The following is a 25,556-nucleotide window of genomic DNA, read 5'->3' on the forward strand; positions in this document are numbered from 1 at the left end:
TGAAAATAAACGCACTGATTTATTGATTGAGGGAAGAGTTAAACATGCATAGAAAAGGTGAAATCGCACCGAGGAAGGAACACAAAATTCTGACAGTTTGATTGATCCTGACTGGAAATACTGTGTCCTATTGCTATGAGGACAGTGTGCAGAGAAAACTCACTATCTTCTTCCTGATTTCCATGATGGTCTGGAGAACCAGAGAACCTTCCACCCGAAAATTTATTCAGTCCATAAAACCTGCTCTCTGCAACTCTTAGCATGTCCTTATCACTTAACATAGCACCCAAAGTCCACACAGTATTCTGGGACATTACGAATGGCCCATGTACAAAATTAGACAACTTAAAGTAATTTTGAATATTATTTTACCAAAAAAAAAAAAAAGGAGCTGTTTCATTACAGAGGGAGAACTCATTGACCACATTTTAGACTACATTACAATCTTGTATTCAGTTAAAGAAAGAATCATATACCAAAGTTATGGACATAAGCCTTTTTCTAATAACAGATACTCCCTTTATTTTAAGACAACTACAAGGAGCCAAGTAAACAGCCAAAATTATTATATACACCAAAATTAATTATGGCTTTTTTCCAATCATCATTTTTTTCTCAGCTTACTCTAGGACTTATCTGGCAATTTCTTGTTTTGCTCATGGATGTACACAATATTTCAGTACTGAGAATTTTACCATAACAAGTATCTAATTCCAGAATGGATCAAGAACTGACATTAGTAGACATTTAACTTTTAAACTAGAATAATAAAACTGTTAAGTATCATGAAGCTTGTACCTCAACAATATTATAAGAAGAAATGGTCCCTTATGTATTAACAGTCACACATTCTTGTTTCTGTAGATTCTAGAATAAGAATTCACACCAGACATTTGCTAATTAGAAGCAAATCAATGTAATCCTCACTACTATTACCACATTTACAGTGGTTTTTGTTTTTTTTTTTTTCAAACACAAATAGTGTATTTTATTGTTCCCAAAGTCATATATGACAATTAAAAACCCCATGATTGATAGATCTGATGTCTTTGGTTGGCTGTTCTGAAGGTGGGTTGGTATCAAGACACTTTCAGGAGTCTTCATAAAGGATTTCATCTACTGGAACATCATTTTCTGTCACAGGCACTGATTCACAAACCTGTTCTCTAAAAGCCAAGGCAATCGTGTAAGGCTTTCCACTGGGATGTTTCATACATCTTTCAAGATAGGTATCGTAATATCCTTTCCCTCTTCCCAATCTGTTGCCTTTTTTGTCAAACCCAAGGCCTGGCATGAAGATAAGGTCAAGACCTCCTGTAGAAAAATGAAATAAACATTAGTGGATACCCTGTGGATTTCCTGATGGCTTGACTACAACCACATAACTTCAGACATTTGCAAAAACGGAAGCTTTGTGTTTTGCAAAATGCTTCCCTCTCTTTGATCAGATGAAAAATACTTTGAATACTAAACCTGTAAATTTACATTTTCATCTTATCAATTTCATACTAGATCAGCTGCAAAATAATTAGGTCTTGAAAACCTAGAAGAAAAAAACTCCTACATTTTAACAAATTTATTTTATCATTTTAACCCCACACATCCAAATACTAATGATTATGACTCTAAATCCAGGCAGAGACTGCACTCAGGGAAATTAAATGCAGGAGGAATTAGAAAATCAAATCAACTTCAACATCAGACACAAAAGTAGAAAAGGAAAAAAGAATGAAAAGGAGACATATAGGAGAGAGAGAAGACATCTTGACACCACTGTAAGATGTCATGAACCTTCTCTCAACCTCCCAAATCCAAAGAGCCTTGAACACAATATATTCTGAAAGTGGGTATTTGCCCTCTTACATCAAGATGCAGGTTTGAAGGCTTGTCTCTTTGTGATGTCAGGTTCCTTTTCTCCCAAAGGACTTTATTCCTCGGCTTTCAGCAATTTTCACTGTTGTTCCAGCACAGCACACACACACATTCTGTTTGCCTGCCCTGAATATCCCTCCTTCTGGAGGGATGTGTGGGCTCCTCGAGAGTCTTGTGAGATTGCACTTGATTGGAACTCAAAATGAATTAAAAAATTGGAACAAGCTGCATGAGCTGCTGATCACCTTGCTCTGTTCATAGCCTATGAATGGATCAGTACCACGCCAGGGAGCTACAATTTACACTGGGCTGCAAACTGGTTTCAGGAGCTGATTCACAGCACTGCCACGGCAAAGGAAACCGTCTGCCACGTTGAGTGACCACCAGGCATGGAGGCTGCCAGTGTGCAGATCCCCATCACTTATGCAAGGCTTGTACACTCAGTGTCAGAAGTCTTGCAAGGACACCCCCTAAACAAATGAGCTTGGCTGGCCTGGTGTTGACTGCTGAACCCGGGAACTTCCCACTTACTAGTTTCACAATGCAAAGGAAGTCTTTTATTTCTTGCTGCTGAAGCAGACAGACACTTAAGGAGAGAAGGGCAGGGAGTGGAAAGCCAGCACAGACTAAAAGACAGCTGACACGAGTCTGGAAAGAAAGCAAATACTGCGTCTCAGTCCACTGCTTCTGCTTTCTTAGGGGAACACTACTTAGCCTTGAGCAGCTTTTCTGTGACCAGCTTCTGCTCTTTCACCTGAGGTACTTTTCTGCTTTTTATATGTCCAAACCTACTTTCCTGCTATTTTGGACTGAGCTGTTCTCACTAGATCTAGCCGAGGAATGATGCTCACCATTCAAGGAGATGCGTGGGAGCATGTACTGGAAAAGCCAGAGCTGAGCAGTTTTTCAGTTGCCAGGGAATCCCATCTGAGATCATGTATCAACTCCAAACTCAGTCTGGAAGAGCACGTTAACAGTTCCCATAAGACCAACTCCTTCGCACACACTTCCCAGGCTCCTGGAGATTTCCTTCCACTCTTCATTGTTCAGAGAAGAGTCAGTGACATGAACACTCATCCATCATGAACTGAAGACTTAATTAGAACATTGATATAAAATATGCAAGGCAACACAGTGTGAAATGCTTAGAGAACATCCATCTTGCAAATCCAGCATCATACAGTCAAGAAACAAGGAGGTCAGAGGAGTGAGAGGATGGAATTAGCCAAAGGCCAGACCACAGAATAATACTGGTAGAAACAAAGACAAGTCTGAGTGTTTCACCACGCTGCAGTCAACTTTTGACTCATGGAGCAGTAAAATGAGTAAAATGCCAAATGGCAAAGAGAAAAAGAAGCCTGAAGGCAGAAGTATGGCCTCCCCTGAAAAGAGATGCTATTTTCATGGTATCACCTTGTACATCATGTTGGACGTACCATGTCACATCTCCTCAGTTTGCAAGTCCAAAATTTCTCTTTGCCAGTTGTCAGACCTATGGACTAGGACATAGAAACCAGCTGATATCTCCCCATTAGCAAGACCAGTAATAGATTCTGCAGGTCAAATCCTCCCCAAGTTACTCCTATTCCTCCTACTCCTACTCTTACTTATCCTCACATCAGCCTTGTGTAGGTATTCAGGTGGCCCAGAAACCAGTAAGTACCAAACACTAAGGATGCACAGAACGAAACACACTCTGCCTTATGATCTGTTTTAGCTGTTTTCACTCTAGCTGCCTCTCATGACAAAAAGCAGGAAACATTTGCAGTCACTACTGGTAGCAGGAAGAATTGGACACTGGGGGCAAATCTGCACAGTAAAAAGGTGCCACTTCTCCTTACATTTGTGTTCCAGACAGCAAGAAGACAAGTCACAGGAAACACTAAGGGAAGAGGAAAATTGCAAAAACAGTGAAAGGAAGAAATATATTTTCTGTGGAGTTTAACTGATAGCACCAGACACCCTCCAGCGAATTTAGATGCATTAAAGTGCTGTGCTTTCTTCTGAGTTCTCTGGAGAAACACAGGCTCTTCTAATGAGTTGGCTCCTCTATAATCATGGGGGTTTTATGATGAATAACTCCACCAAGCTTGTGCAAATCTCAATATGAAAAATTATGCTGCAAATACTGTAATGGTTACCCTTATATTTTTCTCCTATTGGAGCACTGAGATACTGACTGCCTTGCTCTGACTCGCAACATGCTGTCTGACATCCATGCAACTCACACTGCACAAGATTAAGTAAAATGCCAAGCAAGACTGTTGGTACACAAATGACACAGCTAACTCTGCAAGGAGCCCAAGGGCAAGCCCAAGCCCAAGGCCCAAGCCCAACAGCATTGGCCCCAAGTCCTGCATCTGGATCTAGAATGAATGGCATAGAGCTGCATGTAGTAAATGCTTCCAGGCCACATAACTTGTGGAGCAATAAAACCTCTTGTTGTTGTGGCTGTGGCAGTGCGGGGGAAGAGCAGAGAGGTGACAGACAGATGAGACCAAGATTGCAGACACATAAGATTGCTATCAGCAATGAGGGTACATCAACAAGATGACAGATGAGGGTAAGAACATCTTGACCCTCTTGGCACAGGGTCCTCATGCTCCCAAGCTCTTCTAGCCCTGCAGGACTACTGGGTGACGCTCAGGATGCCCTGCAGGCTTGCTCTGTCTTCACATCCAACTCCCCTTGCTCCCACAGACTGCTGTGTGAAATGGCATCCTTGTCCCTGAGAACACAGCGCAGATGCTTGGCCATCAAACATGGCATCAGGTTTTAGCGCCTCCTAAAACACGCTAAGGAAGTCTCACATTCACCACCTACTTCTGGTCCTCTCTTTGTAACGTCCACTGTCTCCCATGTGTCTGTGGTGGTTCTTGGATCCCCGAGGGTCCTGTGACCACATGCCAGGAGCCCAGGAAAGCACATCCACAGTCAAGAGGTTTTTGCTATAGGTAATCTGTGATTCTCCTGGAATACTTGCATATGGTTTGGAAATTGCTAAAGGCTGAAAAACACCGTCTCAAGCGACAGTGTTTTGCTCCAGCTTCTATGTAGAGAATATCCATGCTCCTTACACACTTTAAGTTACTGGGTATACCTGTAAGGTTAGTAATTATGATGACAGCCACCTAATACTCACAGTATCTATGACATGAGCTCTAGTGGCCACAGGTCCTTAAACTGTGGAGCACCATGCCTGAAACAATATACCCTGACTTATCTATCAATGTGGGAACACAGACCTGCTGACACTGCCACACAGCCTTCACTTATACTACTAAATGCAGCACAGCCAGAAAACAAATTGATTTACAGCATCACAGGTGGTCAATACTTTAATTGTCAGCACACTGTCTGGCACTGCTGGCCCACGTGACACCCATGACTGCTCCAGGGGACAGGACTGCCACAGGCAGTAAAGACAGAAGGGTACAGGTCTGGTTCCTTCAACAGTGTGCAGTTCTCCCACACCAACAAACCTGGTTTTACTCCTCCAGACGCAGACACAGATTTTCCTGCCACATGCCAGAATATGCAACACAAATCTTCAAACTGATGCTACAAAAATACTGCTGTGATGCTCTGCCATAAGGTCTGGTAGTATCAAAATACTACAAACTGCAGAAAAGATTAAAACAAAACATTATTGCCTTAGGGCCACAGAGGTATCATGTGAGATCAAAAAAGAAGAGAGGCCAAGTTCTGTGTAATGTGGACAGGACTCCTCTGTGCCACTTAGCCCTGTGTTATTTAGCAGTGTAGATGCTGTCATAGCTTCTTAACTTGTCATGTGGCTGTAAGGCATACTCTGTTTGCACTGACTTGCTTACATCAGTGTAGACATACCTTATGTTACATAGAAGTGAAATGATTTGCCCAAGGACTCAGGAAACGTGGCAAAACTACACGCAAGAGGCAGGTGTGCAAACTGCACGTCCCCTGACTTAACCAGCAGACCAAAACATCAGCATCCCCTCTCGGTGTTTTAAATAGGAATACACAGTTTCGTTTCCTCTAGGCATCCACAGTAAACTTCCCCAGTTTGGCAGTGCATTTCTCATTACCTTTCATGATGATATCAGATTTGATTTGTTCCCCAGGGAAGGATTTTCTCCTTGCACCTCATTACCTTCCTTCTCCCTAATCTGATGTTCCTATTTGAAATGCCAGCCAGCATTTTCAGAAGTGTTCTTGACAATGGTTAATTATAGAAGAGTCTGTCAAACTGCACAGATACAGGTCATATAAAGACTGCTGGGGACTTGTTCTGCCCTCTGAAGGAGCAGCCTGCATGGCCTCTCTCTTCCCAGGTTCGAAGGGGGAGAGCCCACTGCCACCCGCTGTGTGGGGTCACTCATCTCCCCCTGCACAGCTTGACAGTCCTAATGGAAGATGAAACTGAAATACTTTGTCATCCCACCTTCTCATCCCTTGCCGCCACTTGCTTTGTGGACACAGCACAGTGCCTGGGACCCATCAAAGTGGGAGCTAGGACTCTTTTGATTCTCTCCTCAAAAGCACTGACAGAGGATGAGGCAGAGGCCGAGCTGCAGCAACTCTTGTGTGCCTGTAATGGCAATGTGCTCATAAAAGCCATGCTCACAACACAGACACTGCCTGAGCTCAAGCCTACAAGAGGTCAACAGTGATCAGCTCTATGTGCCACTGTTGCTGCTCCTCACAGCAGCAAGGATGGCTTGATCCTCCCAGCCTGGTACCTCAGGGAAGAAGGAGTTTTCAGTGGTTAGTTTTGTTGCACACACACCTCGCTCTGCCGCGGTAGTCAGGGCCTCGCCCTGCTTTGCTTGGATGTAAATAATTACACAAGATACAACCAGAAGAACCAGGACAAGAACAGCTTTCTGTTTAAGGGAAATGAGTGTTCATGTTGCTATGCACACCATAAACAATGTCAGATCAGTCTGTGCACAACCTCTGTGGACCTGAAAAATATCTGAGAGCTGTTCATTTACAAAGAATGAAAGCCTACTTTGGTCCTTTTCTGATCTAGCAAAGACTACAATGGATTAAAAAACCGAACCCTTTTGCAGGAAAACTTTACTTTTCAAAATGGAAAGGGTGCAATAACCATCTGCTGCCTCTGTATCTGCTACCCTGGCACAGAGGAAAAAACTAACTCAATCACTCGATCTTGATATCCAAGTATCAGTCTTGTTGACATGCAGGGTATGAGCCAATGAATTGGAATAACTCAGAAAGTTCTAATTATTGACAGAGTCATTACTGTAACTAATTACTGTCAGCAGCAGCATAGTTAGGCCTTTTGGGTAGGTGTTTGCTTTCAACACATACTCTATAGGGCACAGATCATCATCTTGTTCTGTATTTACACTGTACCTAACACGGTGGTCTGGGTTAATCATCAGATCTGGGCAAAACAACTCTACAAAAGTAAATATTTCACTTTTACTGCAGCAAAACAAATCCTTTCCTCTTTATGGCTTCTCCCTAGAACACCCCAGGTGCCCCCAGCACCGCTACTGAGGTTGCTAACACTTACTATTTCCTTCCAGATAAAAAGTCTTCTGCCCTTTGGAAAAAACCTGCCCTTGGTTTCGAGCACAGTGTATCTGCTCTTACATGTCTCTTAGTATAAGGTCAAAAAGGGAAATGCCAGCTCTGTTTGCTACAGGCCTAATCCAGACCATATTGAGGCATGTGGTTTCTGAAGGGCTGGGATTACTTCTAGAGGAAACAAGTTCTCATGCCCACAGAGTCCCGGAGAAGACACATACTGTTATAACCCCAATGAAACGAGCAAGGAGAAGAAAACATTACCCTTTGCTGCAACTGATAAACATTTGGAAAAAAGTCATTCCTTCAAAACCAATGATGTGCACATTCAGTAACACAGAGGACTGCAGACATAAACAGCTGCATTGGTTGCCTTTGCCCCAGTTGGTCTGCTAAAGTGCAAATGCAATTCCTTAAAAGAAAGGAAACTCGTAATCTATAACTCTTATTTGCTTACATGATATAATATCAGAAGCTCAGTGTGAATTCTCATCTCCTCGGAAACCCAAGTTACAACATGAAGAATCAGATCTTCAGTTGCTCTAAATCAGCATTGCCCCCTGACTCCCCTCTGCACCTTGGGAACTACATGAAAAATATCCTGACTTACTGACATGAGTTTGAGAAAAAACAGTTCTTTTGTCTTATAGCTCCTTACTGTTGTCTTATAGCTCTCCTCTAGTGCTCACTCTGTAGCTTCCTTATGATCCCAAACAGTTACCTAACAGGACTAAAAGTTGTGATTCATATTAGATTTAAAAAACCAGCTCATTTTAAACAGCAGCCAGTAGCTTTTCCTCCAGGTGTTTCCACCGTGTGAACACCTTTAATTGTGCAGGACCACATCACTTCAGGAGGACTTGCTGTTTTCTAACTATTCACAGATATCTATTGCTTTAGAAGGAGACAGAGAAATGGTCACTTTTATCCAGTACACACGAGCCAGGCACAGGAATCAAAAATCAAAGTATCACATCCAAATCCCATAGGCTCCATCCATGGTCTCCTGCTATGGGACACACCATGAGGTCCTCCAGGCCTCAACTCCTCCAGGGAGAAATGCTGGTAAGACCAGGGGTAATTGCTTTACTTCCAATCTTATTTGTGTATGGGCACTTGGAAGGTTTTGTCTCCTTCTGTCTTTTAAAGAACATTTTGCCCACATCCATGTACACCCATAACCCACCTTTATCATCCATACAGATGCCAAGCACAGTATCTCCTCTGCAATCCTGGTGCCCCAGGTAATTGGTCCACTAGCATGACAGAGACAGCTTCTGTTATTACTTCAATAAAATATTTCGCAGAAAATAGAACCATCAGCAGAATCTACAAAACCAGCACTGAGCAACTCAGCGTTTATCTGTCTACTCATCCATGTCAGTGCTTTGTGTCAGCATGAAACATTGGTCTCCATTGGTCTCCACGGTTCACACTTGCCCTGCTGAACTGGAGCATAATAAAATATTTATACTTCTCCCTGAGAAGCTACATGATAGCCATCAGTCATACAGGCTTAAAACAACGAGTGGCAGCCACTCGCCCGTTATTAAACCTGAGAAACACTCTAATAAAGCCGCTGGATCAGCTCCTGTGCTACTGAGCTGTGCTCAAGCAAACACCCTCATATTTTGAATTCATTTAAACCAAAATCTTGCAAATTTAGTGCCAATGCAACTGAAAGGTCAACTGCACTGCACAGCATCAGCTGTAGTTCGTCAGCCCTGCTCAAACAAACCTATCTTGCTCCACAGATGAATATCCTTTAATGTGTCATCAGAGAAGATACTGTATAAGGCTAAGACTTGTGTTTCTACCCGGTTTCACAATGTGGAAAGGCTGTGTGAGGCTGTAACCATCACAGTCATTTCCCCTAAGGTTTAACTTACAGTAAGATGAGTCTAGAGTCTCATTTTCAGAATTTACTAAATATCTACCTAAAAGAAAATTTTAAAAGTACTTTTCTATTTCACTATTATTCATCAAGTCTCTGTAAGCCCTGTAAATAAACCAAGATCACTCAATGCCACCTACAAAAATGTCTGATTTTGCAAATTCAGAGTAAAGGGAAAAATAGCTTAAGACTGCTCAGTTATCAGTCTGGGAAAAATTATTTATCTGCTCCTGATACTGAGATATGTAAGCATGGGCTGACTGGGAAAACATGGGCAACTAAAAATGTTTAGTTCCAAGGCTTGCACCTGGGTTCTCCTGCGATTTTAAACTACAAAAATACTCTTAAACAAGATGTACCAAGGAGCAATTCCAAAGAGAGGACAAATGGCATTTGAGCTGCTTTACAGTGCATCAACATAACTTGTTAAATCAGCAAATACTGACTGCAAATCTGCTCCTTTAGAGAAACTCACAAGGCATTGATGTGAGAACTGTTTATGTGGGTATACTGCTGCAGCCTAAAATACAAGGATCTTTGTGCATCTTTGCAGGTTTTTATGTGAAATTCTTTAAGATCTTGTCAGCTATACTTCCCATAGTGTTTATCTGAGCACTCATTTAAATACTCCCACTGGATACACGTGCATGTGCACTACTTCATTTTTTCACTCTTTTGCATGCTCCTGTCTGGGCATTTTTAAGTCTAAATATGACAGACGTGAATCACTCAGGGTTTTTTTCAATACTTCATGCATCACTATCAATATTTCCAACACCCTTTGACTCACTCAGCAGACAGCCCATCGTAAAACACACAGAATTGCCTGTGAAATATAAATGGGTAAGACATTAACTTCTAAGTCAGTGCATAAACCTGAATTCTGTAAGGAGTGACACCACTCAATGGGAACATCAGGCATTCTTGCAGGCAGGGTTTATTGAATATGCAGAGTCAGCTGGTTTGGAGGTGATGGCACCTTCACTGTCACTGTCAAATATGTTAACATCATAACTGAGAAATCCTGCTTCTGCCACCACAAGATTTTCTTTTATCTTTTTAAGCTTGCACAGTTTAAAACCCCTGACTCTCCCGCGAATCCTTCACCTCTCTCACTCCAACTCCTGAATTTTTGGGGAAATTAGGCTGAAGCTCTCGTTATTCTGTGTGTGTGAGTACAGTGTCTGGATGAGATTTTAATTATAGGAAAACAGCCGAAATGACACCACTGCTCCACAGTAAATGTATGGAATACTGACACCTGCCGGCAAAGGGTTTCCTGTCACTCCTGGACAGGAATTTGCCCTCAATTACATCCCAAAAACTCACTGCCATCTCACGTGTACAACAGCCAGCACAGGCAGGAGCTGATTTCAGTGTGATGCCAAACACGAAGACCAAGAGCTATCCTTACACCGTGAAACAACAGCATGAGGCTCCTGCTCCCTGAAAGCAAGTGGCTCTCGGACAGTCCAAGAATTTCCCAACACAGGGGGGAAATGACAGTGTATTTTGGACCTCAGCAAAGACAGCAGGGATTAACTGTGCCAGAAAGATAAATCTTTTGTAGCTGGAAAAGTGCTGACCTGATTTAATAGCCCACTAAGCTGGCAGAACACCAACCCTAGGAAAAAGAAAGAAAGAAAAAAAGTTGCAATTTTCTGCCAGATTCATGAGCTGAATCTGCTCAGCAGAGTACCAGAGATGGTTCCAAGGCTGAGAAGATCAAGGGAGCACAGAGTTGGGCACAAGAAAAAGGCAGCAGGACTATCCCTCCTGGCACCAGCCGGCTGCGAGTAGGGCTCAGCTGTCTCATCGAACCACGTCTTCAATCCACATTCCCTACACAGGTGGAGCAGCAGGAAAAAGCTTCCTCTCCTGTTCTCCAGATTATGTGCACAAAGACACTGAGATGAGCTTGATGCTGGCTCTTCCTTTCCGAAGATGAGAATAAAGGGAGACAGAAAAGTCTTTTTGGAGTAATTACCGCAGCCAAAGAAACTTGCACGTTGGCATTTCCCCTGTATGAGTTGTTGTACAGACTCCTGCCACACTCTAGAAATGAATCTCACCTCTTATCTGCCTTTTAAAGACTCCTGTCTCTAGGAAACAGTATGAAGACAATGACAGTGCTACTGTTCACACTCATTGGAGCAAAATTAGCCCTCTTTGAAACAAAGCCCTCGAGAGTTACTTGCAGTGAATTCAAGGCCTTTGCTCATGTGGTTTTCACTTCTCTTCAAACTTTAACTGATTACAGTAGAATTAACCTTTTTACTTGTTTTGCTGAGTTTTCTACAAGAAGGCAAATATGGATGACACTTAAGATGACTCAAAGGAAAAGCACTCTTTGAAAGCCTTAATAAACTTCATGAAAGCAAACAGCCATAGGGCTCCAGAGCTCTCAGCCCTCCAAGTTCACTGCAGGATACCCTGGCATGGGTGGTATTAAAATTAAACCACACGGTGTTAACCGTTTCCTTCTATACGAAGGAAATTCAGGACATAAGGACACCAGAAAGCATTACAAAGTCATGTCACGTAAATACGTGAATTTTTGCATTTCAGAGCATTTTTTCAAAAGCCTATCAAAAAAAGTCTCTTTGTCATCATGTTGTACCTGTTTCTGGACAGAAGCACGGAGAGAAACTCAGCTAAAAGTATGTCTTCACCTAGTAAATTGAATGTTGATTATTAAGCTGTTTCAGAGAGTTTTGGAAGCTGATGCAGACTAGGGGAAGGGCTGAGACAAGCTACAGTAGAGAGTAATCCCAGCACTGGGATGGACTCCCACATCTTTCAACTGCAGGCTGGGATGCAGAAAAACCCTGAGGGAAACTTGCTATCACCTGAAATGTTTTATTTCCAAGCGAGCACTCTCCTAGCTCTACCTGCTAAGGAACAAGATAGATGGAATAATAGAAAACTATTTAATGGATCTTTAATACTGGAACAGGCATTTTTGTAATGATGCATCATTGTGGGATATCTGTGTGGAAACTGGCAAGAGATCTGCTCAGTGATCTGATGTAAAAGGCAGTGTTCTGGTATATATAGGAATAATTAACATCTCCAGTGCCACTACATGTATTTCACAGTGTTTCTTCACTTGGGCTTAAAATTTTCTCTCAGGCATCTTATTTTCCAAAATAACATCAGAGAGATTGTAAAGGTTGAAAGACCAGTGGCTGGAACTCTTACAGATTTAGAAAAATTTCTATATGAGAATAAGAAAACAGACAAAGTTTGATAGACAAAAAATATAATAGATATACTACAGGTGTAACTAAACAATGAATAATAAAAAGAAAGTAAATCAAATATCCTTATTTAGTTTTCATCATGGAAGAATGAAGTATCACTTGAACTGAAAGCAGTAAATTTAAAATGAATACAAGGAACATAATATTTCACACATCGCAGGAACATAATATAATATTAACATAATAAGGAACATAATATTTCACATTACAACTAACTAACCAGTACAACTCACAGCTGTCAGAAGGCAGCAGAGCCAAGGGCTTAATACAAATAAAATTAAATGCTTAGAGGAACGCTCCAAGCGCCTGCTGGAAAGAGAAACCAGAACCTGTTTTTGAGGGGATAAGCTGGGGACTGCAGCTGCAAAGGTAGGGAGAAATTTCAGTTATTCCTACACAGCTACAAGTTGTAAGATTTCCTGACTCCTGTAAAACACAGGATGCTGTACTGAATGTCCAGTGCTCTGATCCTGCACTGTGAGGGGAAACATCCTCTCTCCACAAGAAGATTCATCACCAGAATGTTAATGCTTCACTTGCACTGAATTTGTTCTCCTCATGCATATCAAAATACTATGGCTCATTGTCTCCAAACAGAAGTTCATTCCAAACTTTAAATCATTTCATTAAAAAATAAATTACATTAGGAGCTAAGCCTTGATTTTCAATTTTGTTTCGTGCCATGCTCTCAGGTTTTCTTTTTTTTACGACCAGCGTAAAAAGATTTTAAATTATAATCTATCCCTTGACATATTTTGTACTGTAAGTTTTAATCAAGTCTCCCAGAGGAAAAGTAGTACCTTCAATCACTTTACAATCTTGTTTGGGGTATTTTTTAGTTTTGTTTTTTTTCCTATGCAGTTATATTTAACATCTCTGCTTTTCATGTACCCATATTTCACTTATTCCAGATACATTCCAACTGCATAGAGCTCATTTATTTAAATATTCAGTTACCTCTGAGCATTATTTACTACACATATTTTTTCAGAATGATTAGCATCATTTTGTATGGTCCCATTATGTCTTCATGGACAGCTACACAACATTTAATGCAGCTGAAGAAGCGTATTAGACCCTCCCTGTGCTTCAAGTCACAGCATTTTCTCCTCACAATGTTTTTTATTTCTAAACTCTAATGTGCCTCATATTTCAAAGCCCTCTCACTTCTGGTGCATTTTTTGAGGGAGGAGGGGGCAACCCATTAACTTTTTTTCACATCACATTTTATTCTGCAGTTCTGAGTTAAACCTATTCCTCTTAAGACTGTATTGCCACCACTTCATGCACACTTCTGAAGAACTGTGCTAAGATTTGGAATAACTAAGAATACTAATGGCATCACAAGGCCATCAGTCCTGGCAGCAAATGTAGACTCTTTGAATGTATGAATAAATAGCAGGAGTTTAAAGACAGGTGAAAAAGAGTTTCTTCAGACAAAAATGTTTCTGCAGGGCAAATCTCAACAGCAAAGTTTCAGATAGGGTTAATGATCACTCAGAAATAGTTTCAAAGTACTTGAGGTTGTTTAGAACTGTAACCTAGAGGTAGCCAGCATTTTCCTTGCAAAAAGATCTCATTTCCCATCATAAACAGTCCCTATAAACCAAGTACAACCACCCAGGTAAGCTGTCCCTGTCTGTTTCTGCTACCAGCATGTTGTTGTAATTTATGCTACAGCAAGCCTCAAAGTGTTCTGGAAGTTAAAAGGGCAGAAAGATAAAACTACTCTAACCTTAAAAGCCAACATTCAAAAGGTTATGTGAAAATGAAGCTGCAAGACATATGTTAACATCTCCTCACTTTGTTTCAAATTCGGAGCTTTCCTTATTATTAATAATAAATATACTCTCAGAGCACAGATTATCTAGTTAATATTTCACTAATGATCTTCAAGGTAGAACAAAAATACCATGATCAATAGGCTTCCAAAGCTTCCAGTGTTGAAAATGCCAGAAGTCTCGAAACTAATTACAAAATACAACTTAAGTTAATATATTCCTTTCTGGGAGCAAAAATACATTATGCTGTTGTAGACTAGTAGCAGATTATTCAGCATTCTCCATTATATATAAGATGCTATATTGTCAAGTGCTGACATTTTCCATCTTAGGTATTTATGCCAAACTGAGGCATGGGCAGGGGGGTTATGTTTGTTTTATTTCTGCCAAAATGGTTCACTGGTTTCCAAGAATAAAGCCAGCAAAAAACAACGATGGGGAAAGCTCTGTTGCTCCATGCCCTGTGGCAAGAACTTGGTACCCTCTGTGATGATGATGTGGCTTTAGCCTTGTGCAAATCCATTTGAGCCGAGCTGATGCAGTGTTGTAAATGTTTGAAAACCTGCCATTTGCATGGGCTTAGGAGAGATGTGTCAGGGGGAGTTCTGGGGCCATCTTCTCTGTACCACTGCTGGAGTCACAGCTGCCAGGGTGGCCCCATAGCTCTCTCTGGGAGCCAGTGCCACAGGGGATATTCTCTCCATCCTGGCTTCTCATTCCCTCCCCACACACCTGGCACTGATCTGGACACGTGGTAAACCAGATCCACTCATCCGGGTTTCAAAATTCCCCAAAAAAACAGGGTGGGGTAAAGGAGGAAAACACCCTGCATCAGAGCAGGAACATGATGCAGCTTATCACAGAGAGGCAGGAATAGCCTGAAAACCGAAAGAGGGAAAATTCCCTAAGTCAGAATTGGAACAAAGACAGAGTACCTGGAGCTGCAGGCCCAGCTCCTCCTGCCAGCCCTGCTCCAGCTGCCAGGACTCCAAAGGACTTTCATTTCAGTGGCTTCTCCTAGTTCTGCTGACTGGGGCAAGACTGGGAACCGAAACATGGAAGGAAATGATGACTGAAGTTTCACTGAGACTTTTTTTGGCACAACACCTATTTACACAACCCCTCATCATCAGCTTCCTACCAGCCCTTTAGTTGCATCAGTCCAACTCTGTGTGGTGGCCCTGTCAGAGAGAAGAAAAAACTTCTACTGGTGCTGGGTTACTTCTAACCAAGATTAGTTTCCCAGTATAGCTCCCACTGTGGCTGTAGAGCCATCTGTGCTGGCACAGGAGAGGAGGGGTAGGGAGCAAGAGGAGGAGAAAGGGCAGCAGCTTATTTAATCATGCGCTGCCCAAAAGAAACAATCACCAAACTATGTCTTTTGTACTGTTTAGTACAAAAAGTACCATTAAACAGAGAAATTTTTTTAAGCCAATGAAAAAGAGAAAGAAACCAGTACAGTGGGGAAGGAAATGAGTAAACTGGGATGAGGAATCATGTATGTCTGGAAGCAGACAAGTGAAAGAAAACAAAGCACATGATCTCCTCCCTTTTGGCAGGGACAAGCTATTTACATTGGCCCCACTGCCCCTGAAATCAGAGGCTGGGAGTGAGAGCAGGAGGAACTGGGGAATATGGTGAGAAAGGCCAGAGAAGGAGAAGGAGATTCAGAGAGGCCGAGCAAAGAGCAAAGAGATGGAAAGGGACATTATGGTGGCCGAGAAATTAAAGCTTGGAAAAAGAAGGTCTAGCCCAAGGTGGAGACAAGTCTGATGGCACTTCCTCTGCACAACTCAGGCTGGAACCAGGATCTCGAGCCTCTGTTGCTTCTCCATCAGCAAATACCACTTAATATCTTTAAGTCACTGAACACTGTAGTGATGAAGAGCCCATACAGAAATGTAGATCTCCATCTGCAACCCAAGGTTTGAATAATGCACAGTAAAGAGGCATATAATGCAGCTTATAACCTGAGAGAAAAATGATTGAGCAGATACTCGTTAGCAGCATTCATTAACAGCCAGTAGCGTTCATCTTCTGCATCACTGCCCAGGGCATTGTATCTGGGTTCATCTATGAATGAGTCCAGATCCGATGGACAAGGCCAGTGTAAAATGTATTTGGGGAGCAGGGCAGAATTGACAAGAGATTAAGCAACTGAATTAAGTTTGTACACATAATCCCATTTCTTGCATTTCTTAGAAAAGCACGTCCCAATCCATTAGAGTAAGCAGATTCAGAGCCATAGATTCAAAAAACACTTCATTTTTTGGCCAAGAAAAATATCTAGGCCAAACCTCCTCTCTCCATAACCCAGGTGAATGTTTGAAAAGTTGTCTATCATTTATTGTACAGCTCCAACCACTAGTCAGCAGTTCATTTAGTTACAAATATTTTAGCACAATATTGCTCAGGTTCAAGCCTTCCAGTCCAAAGTTGGCTACCTGCCTCCCTTCAAAAAAGCCATCTCCAAGAATTTTACCAGATGGAGATACTCAACCCAATCTTTTTTTTATTTTTTGTGTCCCAATAAGAATAATCTCTTTTTCAGAGGAGTTAGCTTAGCTTTTCACCCATAGTTCTCAGAGCAGGTTTAAGTAATAATAAGTAACATTACAAATGAGGAAGCCCATGTCCAGCTCGATGAATCACACCGCCTCCCTAAACCACACTGAAACTGGAGCTGCTGGGGAAGTGTTCTTGAAATTTCTGTAGGAGTAGTGATAAAAAGCAAACAGGGAGCATGGTTTTATCTGATCTACTCCTTCCAAAGTTGTGCAAGGTATCTACACTTCTGTAAACAAGTACTGCAACCTGCCTGAACTTTCATCAGCAGTATTACCTTGGGCAAAACCCGATACCAGTGCACATTCCTACTCCTGATGGGCAAGGATACAAATGGGAATTGGTACCTATGAAGAAAATGTACTTCTGGCATACTCCTGAAGTTAAGTCTTTCAGCAGGTATACCTGGAAATTAACCAAGTCATGCACCTACACACAGCCCTATTCCAAAAATATCTGAACTTCTTTCACCTTTGTTCTTTCTGTTATGGTGTCCGTTTAGCCTAAAGAAAGCAACTTTTCATATGCCAATTAGTCACCCACAAATAGTAGAGAAGATCACAGACTTTGTGCTACAAAACTGCAGGGATCTCTGTTTATGCCAACACGTTGTACTGCCAAGATGAAAACAGGTAAACCCTGGTCCAACAGAAAAAGGATCATCTCCAAAAGGAGCGGTTCATGTCTATTCAACACTGCCTGTGAGTGCCACAAAAGACTGGGAAACTCCATGCAAAAATTATACCTAGTCTTATATGTGAGTTATGTTCCACAGTAACCACGCCTGAAGTTTTAAGGACAGTGTGAATTTAAGCTTTCTGCCATGCAAAATGAATACACTCAGAAATGACATGACTTCTTTATGTACCTGCAGGGTATTTCTTGGAAATTACATAGCAACTTATGCCAGCAATGGGAACATTACTAATGTAACATCATGTTATCTCCTTATAACACTGTAAATGCCTCAGATCACCACCGTATTTGATATCATCACTGAGATAAATGTGTCATCCATGCATAATTGCAACAATAGAGGATGGATGTAGCAGCAAGGCAATTTGCATTCCTGCAAATGTAACAAAGTTCAAAAAGATAATAACGGACACAAAAAGAAACCCACACCAGCAAAAGGAATTTAAAGACATATTGAGATGAAGCATGTGTTTCTGTGTGGACAAATTAGGAGTGTGTGTCTGAATATGCAACTGTGTAAAAACCCTAAACTTCTCTCTAATCTACAAACACTCTCCAAGGACTGACTTCCAATCCAAATGGCGTTATTCCAAGATTACTGTACAAACAGTACTAACAGACTAAAATTGTGTTTTAGGCAGAACAAGTCTGACATGGAGGTACACCAGTTTTTACAACTGGTCTCTTGGCATCTCTCTGTAGACTGCAGTAGCTCTTTTGGCATTGCTTTCTGCCCATAACCATACTCTGGTGCAGAGAAGGAAGCAGCAGGTCCAGAACTAGCCAGGTACCAAAACATGTTCCTGCCTTCCCCCACCTTCACTGCCTGGCACACAGGTACATCTCAGTGCACTCTACACCCACAAGTCCTCACTCATATCATATCTAAAACTGTGTGTTTACTCTGTGATCTCTGCAACAGATTTGTTGGATTTAATTAACAGCAGCTCATCAGTAGTACAAAAGCTTGTCCTGAGTGCCTGAACTAAGCTCAGGTACCTTCAAAAGCCCTTAAATCCCACCAATATACACAATTTACTGACAAAAGTCAGGAAAACAAGTAACTGTGATAAATATGAAATGTAAAGAAGATGTATGAAGCACTGTATGAAGCAGTGAAATCCCTTGCTACCTAAAATGTAGACACAAAAAGGATTCTGAATTAGGAAAGAGGTAATGATTGAAAATAAAAATGAAACAAACACAGTGAAGTGTTCTGGGAAAGTACATTGGCATCCCAAAGCAAATACAAGCCCAAGTTCAATCAGAGTCACAGAAATGTTATGTTGCTTTATCAAGCATTATAAGCTGGTAAGTCTGTGAGGGGTGGAAGCTGCCTGCATGGAGAATTTCCATCTAGAGAAGATTTTCCCAGACTCAGGTTTCAAGCACAAGTTCAACATGAGTTTTCCATTAGTAAGATTAAACGTTTCTGTAGATGTTTCAGGAAGATATTAAAGTGTTTACAAAAAGAATGAAAATAACGAATGCAAACACAGAAAAAGTAAGTTTGTTTACAGATTTGTAGGAGTTGGGGAATTTTACATTAAGAAAGAGAGGTTATTTGGGGATTAAAACACACATAACACAAGTTTGATCTAAATGAACTTGTAACTTTTCAAGTATGAAGAATCCAGTATCTGAGACAGCATTATAAGATCAAAATAAAAATGTGAGAGAATAATAATGGAAAAGACTTTGCAATATTTATCCATGCCTACAAGAAACTCCTTTTATTTTAAGTCTAAGGTCTCAGCCCAGAGAGCTGTTCTACATGGGCAGGCTCCATATCAGCACTGTGATTCATCCATGCAATACTATTGGCAGGATCAAAGATTTCAGAAAATTCTTATGTCAGTCTTCAGGCATCACCTGAAAAGTCCCCTAACTTTCAGGCAGCACAAACTAAAGTTCTCAGAGTGAATCCTAAACCTGTGAACCCCGTGACTTTCAGTGGCAGCCTCCAGCAAGCCCTGTCTCCTTTATGAGCCTCCATGTTATGCTTGCTGAGACTGTGCTGAGGATGTCCATGAATCAGAGGAAGATGATTTATCTGGAGGGCTGAGTCTTCTTTCAGCTGGAGTAGTGCAGTCTTGCCCCTGCCCTGCTGGCATGTCACAGGGGTGGCACAGGGTAGAGAAAAATGGGTAAGAGAAAGGATCATCTCTCTACAATGTATGAAATCAAAGTGTAACATTTCACTCTTGCTATCAGAGTATTTCCTACTGGCCTCCAGGCTCCTGCTCCTGCTCAAAAACCCCACAATGCAGGAAGAAAATACTCACCTCCAGCAAGAGCTTCCTCTCTTGTACTGTCATCATCACCAGGCTGAAGAATATTCCAGGATGTCAAAGCAAGTGAAGAAATGTCTTCGGCTGATGATAACTTCAGCATGTCCATGTGATTGCTCTGAGGCTTGTAACGGGGGATGAAACACTCTTTGCCTTGCTTAAAAATGTCCTTAATTATTTCTTCTGTCTGGACTTCATCTGGCATGCTCAGGAAGATTGCAATTCTTTTGGATTCTTGGTACTTGGGATGGCCAATCACCTACGTGAGAAATTGATGCAATCAGTTTATAAAAAGTTTTTGAAAAGATCAACTTACTTTAATTTAACACAAAACTGGAGCAAAATATCAATTGAAAAGAGTAGAGATACAAAATTTGATGCATCATAAACGGAATAAACTGGCTTTATTTCCTACTCCAACATTTCTACCACTAACAAAATCAAAATAGGCAGATTTTTGCAGCTAGTGAACAAAACACTGTAATACAGGTTTGGGCCAGCAAAAAACAATTTTGGAGACAACCTCCTGATGCCCTAAATATCTGTGCCATATAGTACAGACATCCTCAAATGCCCAACATCACTGGAGAAAGATACAGTGGGTCAGAACTGCCAGCTTATGCAAGAAGAGAGGTTTTAGCATTCCTTTTCTTCCATCCTTTTTACATGCCCATCTCTCATCCAGGCCTAGGCAGAATAAGAAGCACATCAATGATAATAACTCAAAAGAAAATTAGCATCAGAGCAGATGACTGCAGAGCACAAAGTCTTCCAAGACCTGGCCCCTCTTTCTTTTGTTAACCTGAATGTCTTCCCTCCAGCAAGTTTAGATATATGACTTTAAACATCACCTGCTTCTAATGGGTGATCTTATTACTGCACATTTTTCAGAGCTTGAAGGAAAGATGGCCTTGCCATTTTTTGCTTTTCATGAGATTGTGCTGGGCTTATAAAAGACTGAATAGAGGAGGGAAAATAAAAAACGCTTATATGGTGAAAAAGTGTTAGCAGACTCATACCTCACTATGTCTCTGCCCATTCCAGACTGAATTCCACATTAAAATTTGAAAAGAGGCTTTTAAAAGCCTGTCTTCTTGTTCTTTAGTATCTTATATATTTTGTTACTTACATTTGGACAAAACAAATACAAATGTGTCCTTTCTCATTTAAATGTGATTTATTATTATTCTACACACTTACAAAAATCTGTCAAAAACATCAGACAACTGAGAAACTCTCTAGCATCTACAGAACAGAGAGCAGCAAATCCTGTGCTCTGCGCTTGCATAACTCCAGGGTAACTTGATCTGAGCTTTAGCCTTTGCCCTGGCCTTGTTCTGAGATATAAATGCCCGTATCAGAGTCAAGACATGGTTCTCACTACTTTTTTTTCTTTCTTTCTTTCCAGTAGAGCACTTAAAAGCCCAGGTGAATCAGTCAGAAGATAAATATAATTTTTCAAGGGGAAAAAAAAAAGAAACACTTCAGACCAAATTACAGTGATGTGTTGTTCCTTGGTCATAGAAACATTTTAACAATTCAAACCCATATTTTACTTCTTTTTGTATCTGCCCAGCCCAACACATGGATTTTTCCAACCAAAGGATTAAGCTCTTAAAGAACAGAATTTCCATGGCAGCTTTTGTTTGAAAAACTGGACTATTAAGTGAAACTTCAGACTCCAGCAAATGGCTGTGATTCACACTGTTGACACTGTTGAGGGCCTCCAGAGCTGAAACTTCTCATGGGTTTGGTGAAGAGAGAAACTGAGACCCCGAACTCTCTTTCAGAGGGGGGCTGCGTGCTGTTGGGCACAACACAGGTCCCATCTGCTCTGACATATCCAGTAACACATTGATTAGGCTGTGTATAGGAAAAAAAATGAGGTTGAAGATGTAAACCCACATGTGAGCAGGAAGACAGAATTTCAGATGTTCTCAGAACTGTGAATATGCTCCTACGATGACTCGGAGCAGTTTCTGAGAAGAGTGAAAAAATTTCCACACTTCACAAGTAGTACTGCCCTTTGTTCACTAGCTGATGGAAATTTTTGAAGAATCAGAGTATGCAAACAGCACGACTTTAATCATGAACATAAACATTAAAAAAGAATCATAATCCAGGAGCTAATTAAATACTGGTGACTTGGTCTGCCTGTGAAGCTATTTCATTTGGAATATAAGGACTATTTTGAAATGAGATTTTACTACTAAAAATATTACTCAGGTGTTATAAAATAACCTGCTCACTTTTATTAGCTGCAAGCACTGATATACGTTACAAAGCTACATTTTTGGCCTTAGATCATTCCAGATATTTTCTCAGCCTTCTCAAAAACTCCTCCATGCCTGATCTATTACCCTCCTGTAAGGAAGCTGACTCTACTGTCTGCCCCTTGCACAATGCCACTGTCTCATGCAAGCTCAGGATTTTCAATTTGTGTCAGATTATTAAAACGGCAGGATAACATCAATTTATGTCCTACTTCCTGACGGCTTCTTTTAAGCAAAACAAAAGCTGTATCTTCCAGTGTCCTCTCACTAACAGAAATGAGTGCTCTGTTGCTGTATTTATCAGCAGCAGTTAGACAAAGGCTGAGGGCTCCTAAAAATTCAGTACTACATGGGATAGGTGCTTACAAAGTTGGCTGAGGACTCTGCATTTCTCAAGAGGATGCCAACATTTGCTAAAATTTGAGAGATTTAAGTCTAGGATGCATGACTACTAAAATGCATTACCATGACCGTAGGACGTGTCATATATACATATTTATAAAAAGTATTCTCCATGAAAAAAAAAGGTTATGTGAGTTCCAGTTAAACTTCCTACAACCTAAAGTTTCTGTGCTGCCACATCCCACTCACGAAGTGGCTACACATTAGTAGTAAATGAAGTCTATAAAATGATTTGAGATCCTGTGGCAGGAAAATAACCATATAAATGTAGATCATCCAGAAGTACCCGCTGGTGCTGCAAAAAAAATGAGGACTGTGCTCTATTACATGCAGTGACTGCAAAATAAAATTTTATCGTGTTTATTAAAATGATAAAATACATCTCTATAAAAACTGTGTAATCCAAACACAAACAGGACATTTCAAAAGTACATACCCACATCACGCTGTGGTAGGATACCAGTTAGGCAAACCCAGCTTGATATCTTTTAAAGTATAAAAATTATATTAGAAATAAAATTGCATGGAAGAAACACTGCTGTAAGATACAGAAGGGAGATGACAGCGCATAAAACAAGAGGCCAAATCAGGCAGTCGCTGAGTTTTTTTGGTATGTACGGCCAGAGCCGGCCATGCAGCCACGAGAAGTGATGTGAAACGTCTGAGATAAACACCCACCACCACCCCCGAGGTGCCCCACTTGGGGTGCGTGGCAGGCTGCCCCCAGCGCCCCCAACACCCACGGGTCATGTGTCCCCACCACCCCGTGGGTGAAGTGTCCCGCCCACCGCACACGTGATGAGCCCCACAATCCCGTGGGTGATGAGCCCCACAATCCCGTGGGTGATGTGTCCCCACCACCCCACAGGTGATGTGCCCTACAATCCCGTGGGTGATGTGTCCCCACCACCCCACAGGTGATGAGCCCCACAATCCCGTGGGTGATGTGTCCCCACCACCCCACACGTGATGTGCCCCACAATCCCGTGGGTGATGTGCCCCACAATCCCGTGGGTGATGTGCCCCACAATCCCGTGGGAGAAACGTCCCCAGCACTCCACGCCTTATGTGTCCCCACATCCCCCCGAGCCCGGTGACCGGGCGCTGCTCCCGGCAGTCCCTGACACAGCGGCGCCACCAGCCCCGGTCCCCGGCAGTGCCGAGGAGGGACGAGGGGCAGGCTCCGAGGCGGAGCTCACCCCCCGCTCGGCGGCAGGGCCCGAGGAGCCGGCGGGCGCCCTGAGTCACGGTTTCGGTCTGCAGGAGAGGCCTGGAAAGTCCCGGCCGCGCTGCCCGCGCCGTGCCGGGCGCTGCTCTCGGGGCCGCGTCCGCACCCACCTTGAGCCCGAGCAGGCGGGACTGGCGCTGCTTCTCGGCGGGGCCGAGCGCCCGCAGGCGCTGCCGCAGCTCCCCCCGCAGCGCCCGCTTGGCCGCCCGCAGCGCCGCCGCCATCGCGTCCCCCGCCGGCTCCTCCATGCGCCGAGTGCGCCGGGCGGGCCCCGCGGCCGCTGCTCGGGGCCCGGGGAGGGCAATGGCCCCGCGGCCCCACCGTGCTGGAGGGCCCTGCCAACAACAGCCTCTTTTTCTTTTTTTTTTCTTTTCTTTTCTTTTTTTTTTTTTTTTTTTTTTTTTTTTTTTTTAAAGCCTGGCGGTTATCGCGAAGGATTTCCCCTTCGCTGATTTTGTTGCAGGAAGGGAAATTACGTTTCGGCGGGATATTTTACCACCGTTTGACAGGCAGTTTCATATCCCTACAGGCATCTGCCAGCGGGCTCCGAGGGAGGGGTGCGGAGGAGGGAGAGCCCTGTGCCCCCAGGGGAGGTGTGCCAGCCATGCAGCTGTGTCCAAAGGGAAGCACTGTAGGCCAGTGTTTGGCACACGGAGTGTTCCAACCATGTGTTCCAACTTCGCAGGGTGGCGGAGTCACCGTCCCTGGAAGTGTTCAAGAAGCAACATATGTCTAGTTGACAGTGTCTAATATCTAGTGTCTATGATCTTGTGTCTAGTGCCATGGTCTAGTTGACAAGCTGGTGATCGGTCAAAGGCTGGACTCAAAAATCTCAGAGATATTTTCCAACCTAATTGGTTCTGTGATTCTGTGATTTTAGGCGCAGGAAGCTACATTTCCACAGGAGAAGATCTCTTTTCATAAATCTCTTCCACATGGCATTTGATGACATCTCAATTTAGCCACAGTGTAGATGGATGAAGTCATCAGCTGTCCCACTGTGCAGCTCTCTGACCTCACCTTTTGCTCTAGATGCAGCACTGTGTTCTCCCATGTATTGCCTGACAGCTGTAAGGATCCCTTAAACAGTGGTGCCCTGGGACCTGGGCACTGCTCAGTGTCACGTATAGATAACTTCATGACAGTTAACAAAGTATATCTACATGATTTTGTAAGACTTAACTAGTAGCTTTGCTGTTTTCAGACATATTATTATGTTTAGAATCAGTGTGGTGCATCTCATCTCTGCTTTTCTTGCTCTTAAATGAAGAGCAAGGAAGGTTTTTTCCTGGTGAAGATAACCTGGAGCCCACTGGACTGCTAATGACCCAGGCTTTTTTTGTTTAAACCCAGGCCTTGCCATCAAGACAAGTTGTAAAATAATTGTATCATCTGGATTTTGAAAAGGCATGGTTGGCCCTTTATATTGAAATAAAGAACTGTACTCCTGAGTATGAAATAGGTTACTAGATCAGTGTAAAAGGAAGTGGGTGGGGTATTAATAGACTGGTGTTAGCCACTATAATCTGCATTTGCAATAGTGCACAAAAAGAAACTGAGTAAGAATTTCTGTTCTTATCATGAAGGCTTAGACAGCAAATAAATAAATATATGTCATAACATGCTCTGAAATGCTTGTTCTAACAAACATTAACATGTGCTTGTGTTCTGTGGTTAAACCCACCAGGTTGGACCACAGAGTCACAGAACAGCCTAGACTGGAAGGGACCTTGAAAGATTGTCTGGTCCAACC

General features: G+C 42.3%; 1 protein-coding gene across 2 annotated transcripts; it reads right to left on the reverse strand.

Annotated features, from left to right (window-relative positions):
* Window positions 1-24,113, reverse strand: MTHFS (methenyltetrahydrofolate synthetase). Of its 2 annotated transcripts, XM_039381724.1 has the most exons (4): window positions 23,914-23,979; window positions 23,012-23,060; window positions 19,895-20,159; window positions 1-1,314 (listed from the first exon to the last, which is right to left on the reverse strand). In XM_039381724.1, exons 2-4 carry the CDS (start codon window positions 23,015-23,017, stop codon window positions 1,091-1,093), a joined length of 495 nt encoding a protein of 164 aa, XP_039237658.1. In that variant the 5' UTR covers window positions 23,018-23,060; window positions 23,914-23,979; the 3' UTR covers window positions 1-1,090. The 2 variants fall into 2 exon arrangements, with proteins under 2 accessions (XP_039237658.1, XP_027601987.2); XM_027746186.2 differs by lacking the exon at window positions 23,012-23,060 and having other exon boundaries at window positions 23,914-24,113.
* Between the last annotated feature and the right edge of the window lie 1,443 nt (window positions 24,114-25,556).

This window comes from Pipra filicauda, unplaced genomic scaffold (assembly GCF_003945595.2).
Source record: "Pipra filicauda isolate LSUMZ 115617 unplaced genomic scaffold, ASM394559v2 scaffold238_size1193820_pilon, whole genome shotgun sequence".
Lineage (NCBI taxonomy): Eukaryota > Metazoa > Chordata > Aves > Passeriformes > Pipridae > Pipra > Pipra filicauda.

Bases quoted from the DNA above. Each gene is read 5' to 3' on its own strand.
- MTHFS (XM_027746186.2), bottom strand. From the start codon at position 24,051: ATGGAGGAGCCGGCGGGGGACGCGATGGCGGCGGCGCTGCGGGCGGCC. The intron at 20,160-23,913 runs GTGGGTGCGGAC...TTTCTCACGTAG, and splicing joins CCCGCCTGCTCGGGCTCAAG to GTGATTGGCCATCCCAAGTA. The intron at 1,315-19,894 runs GTGAGTATTTTC...ATTTTTCTACAG, and splicing joins AGAGGAAGCTCTTGCTGGAG to GAGGTCTTGACCTTATCTTC.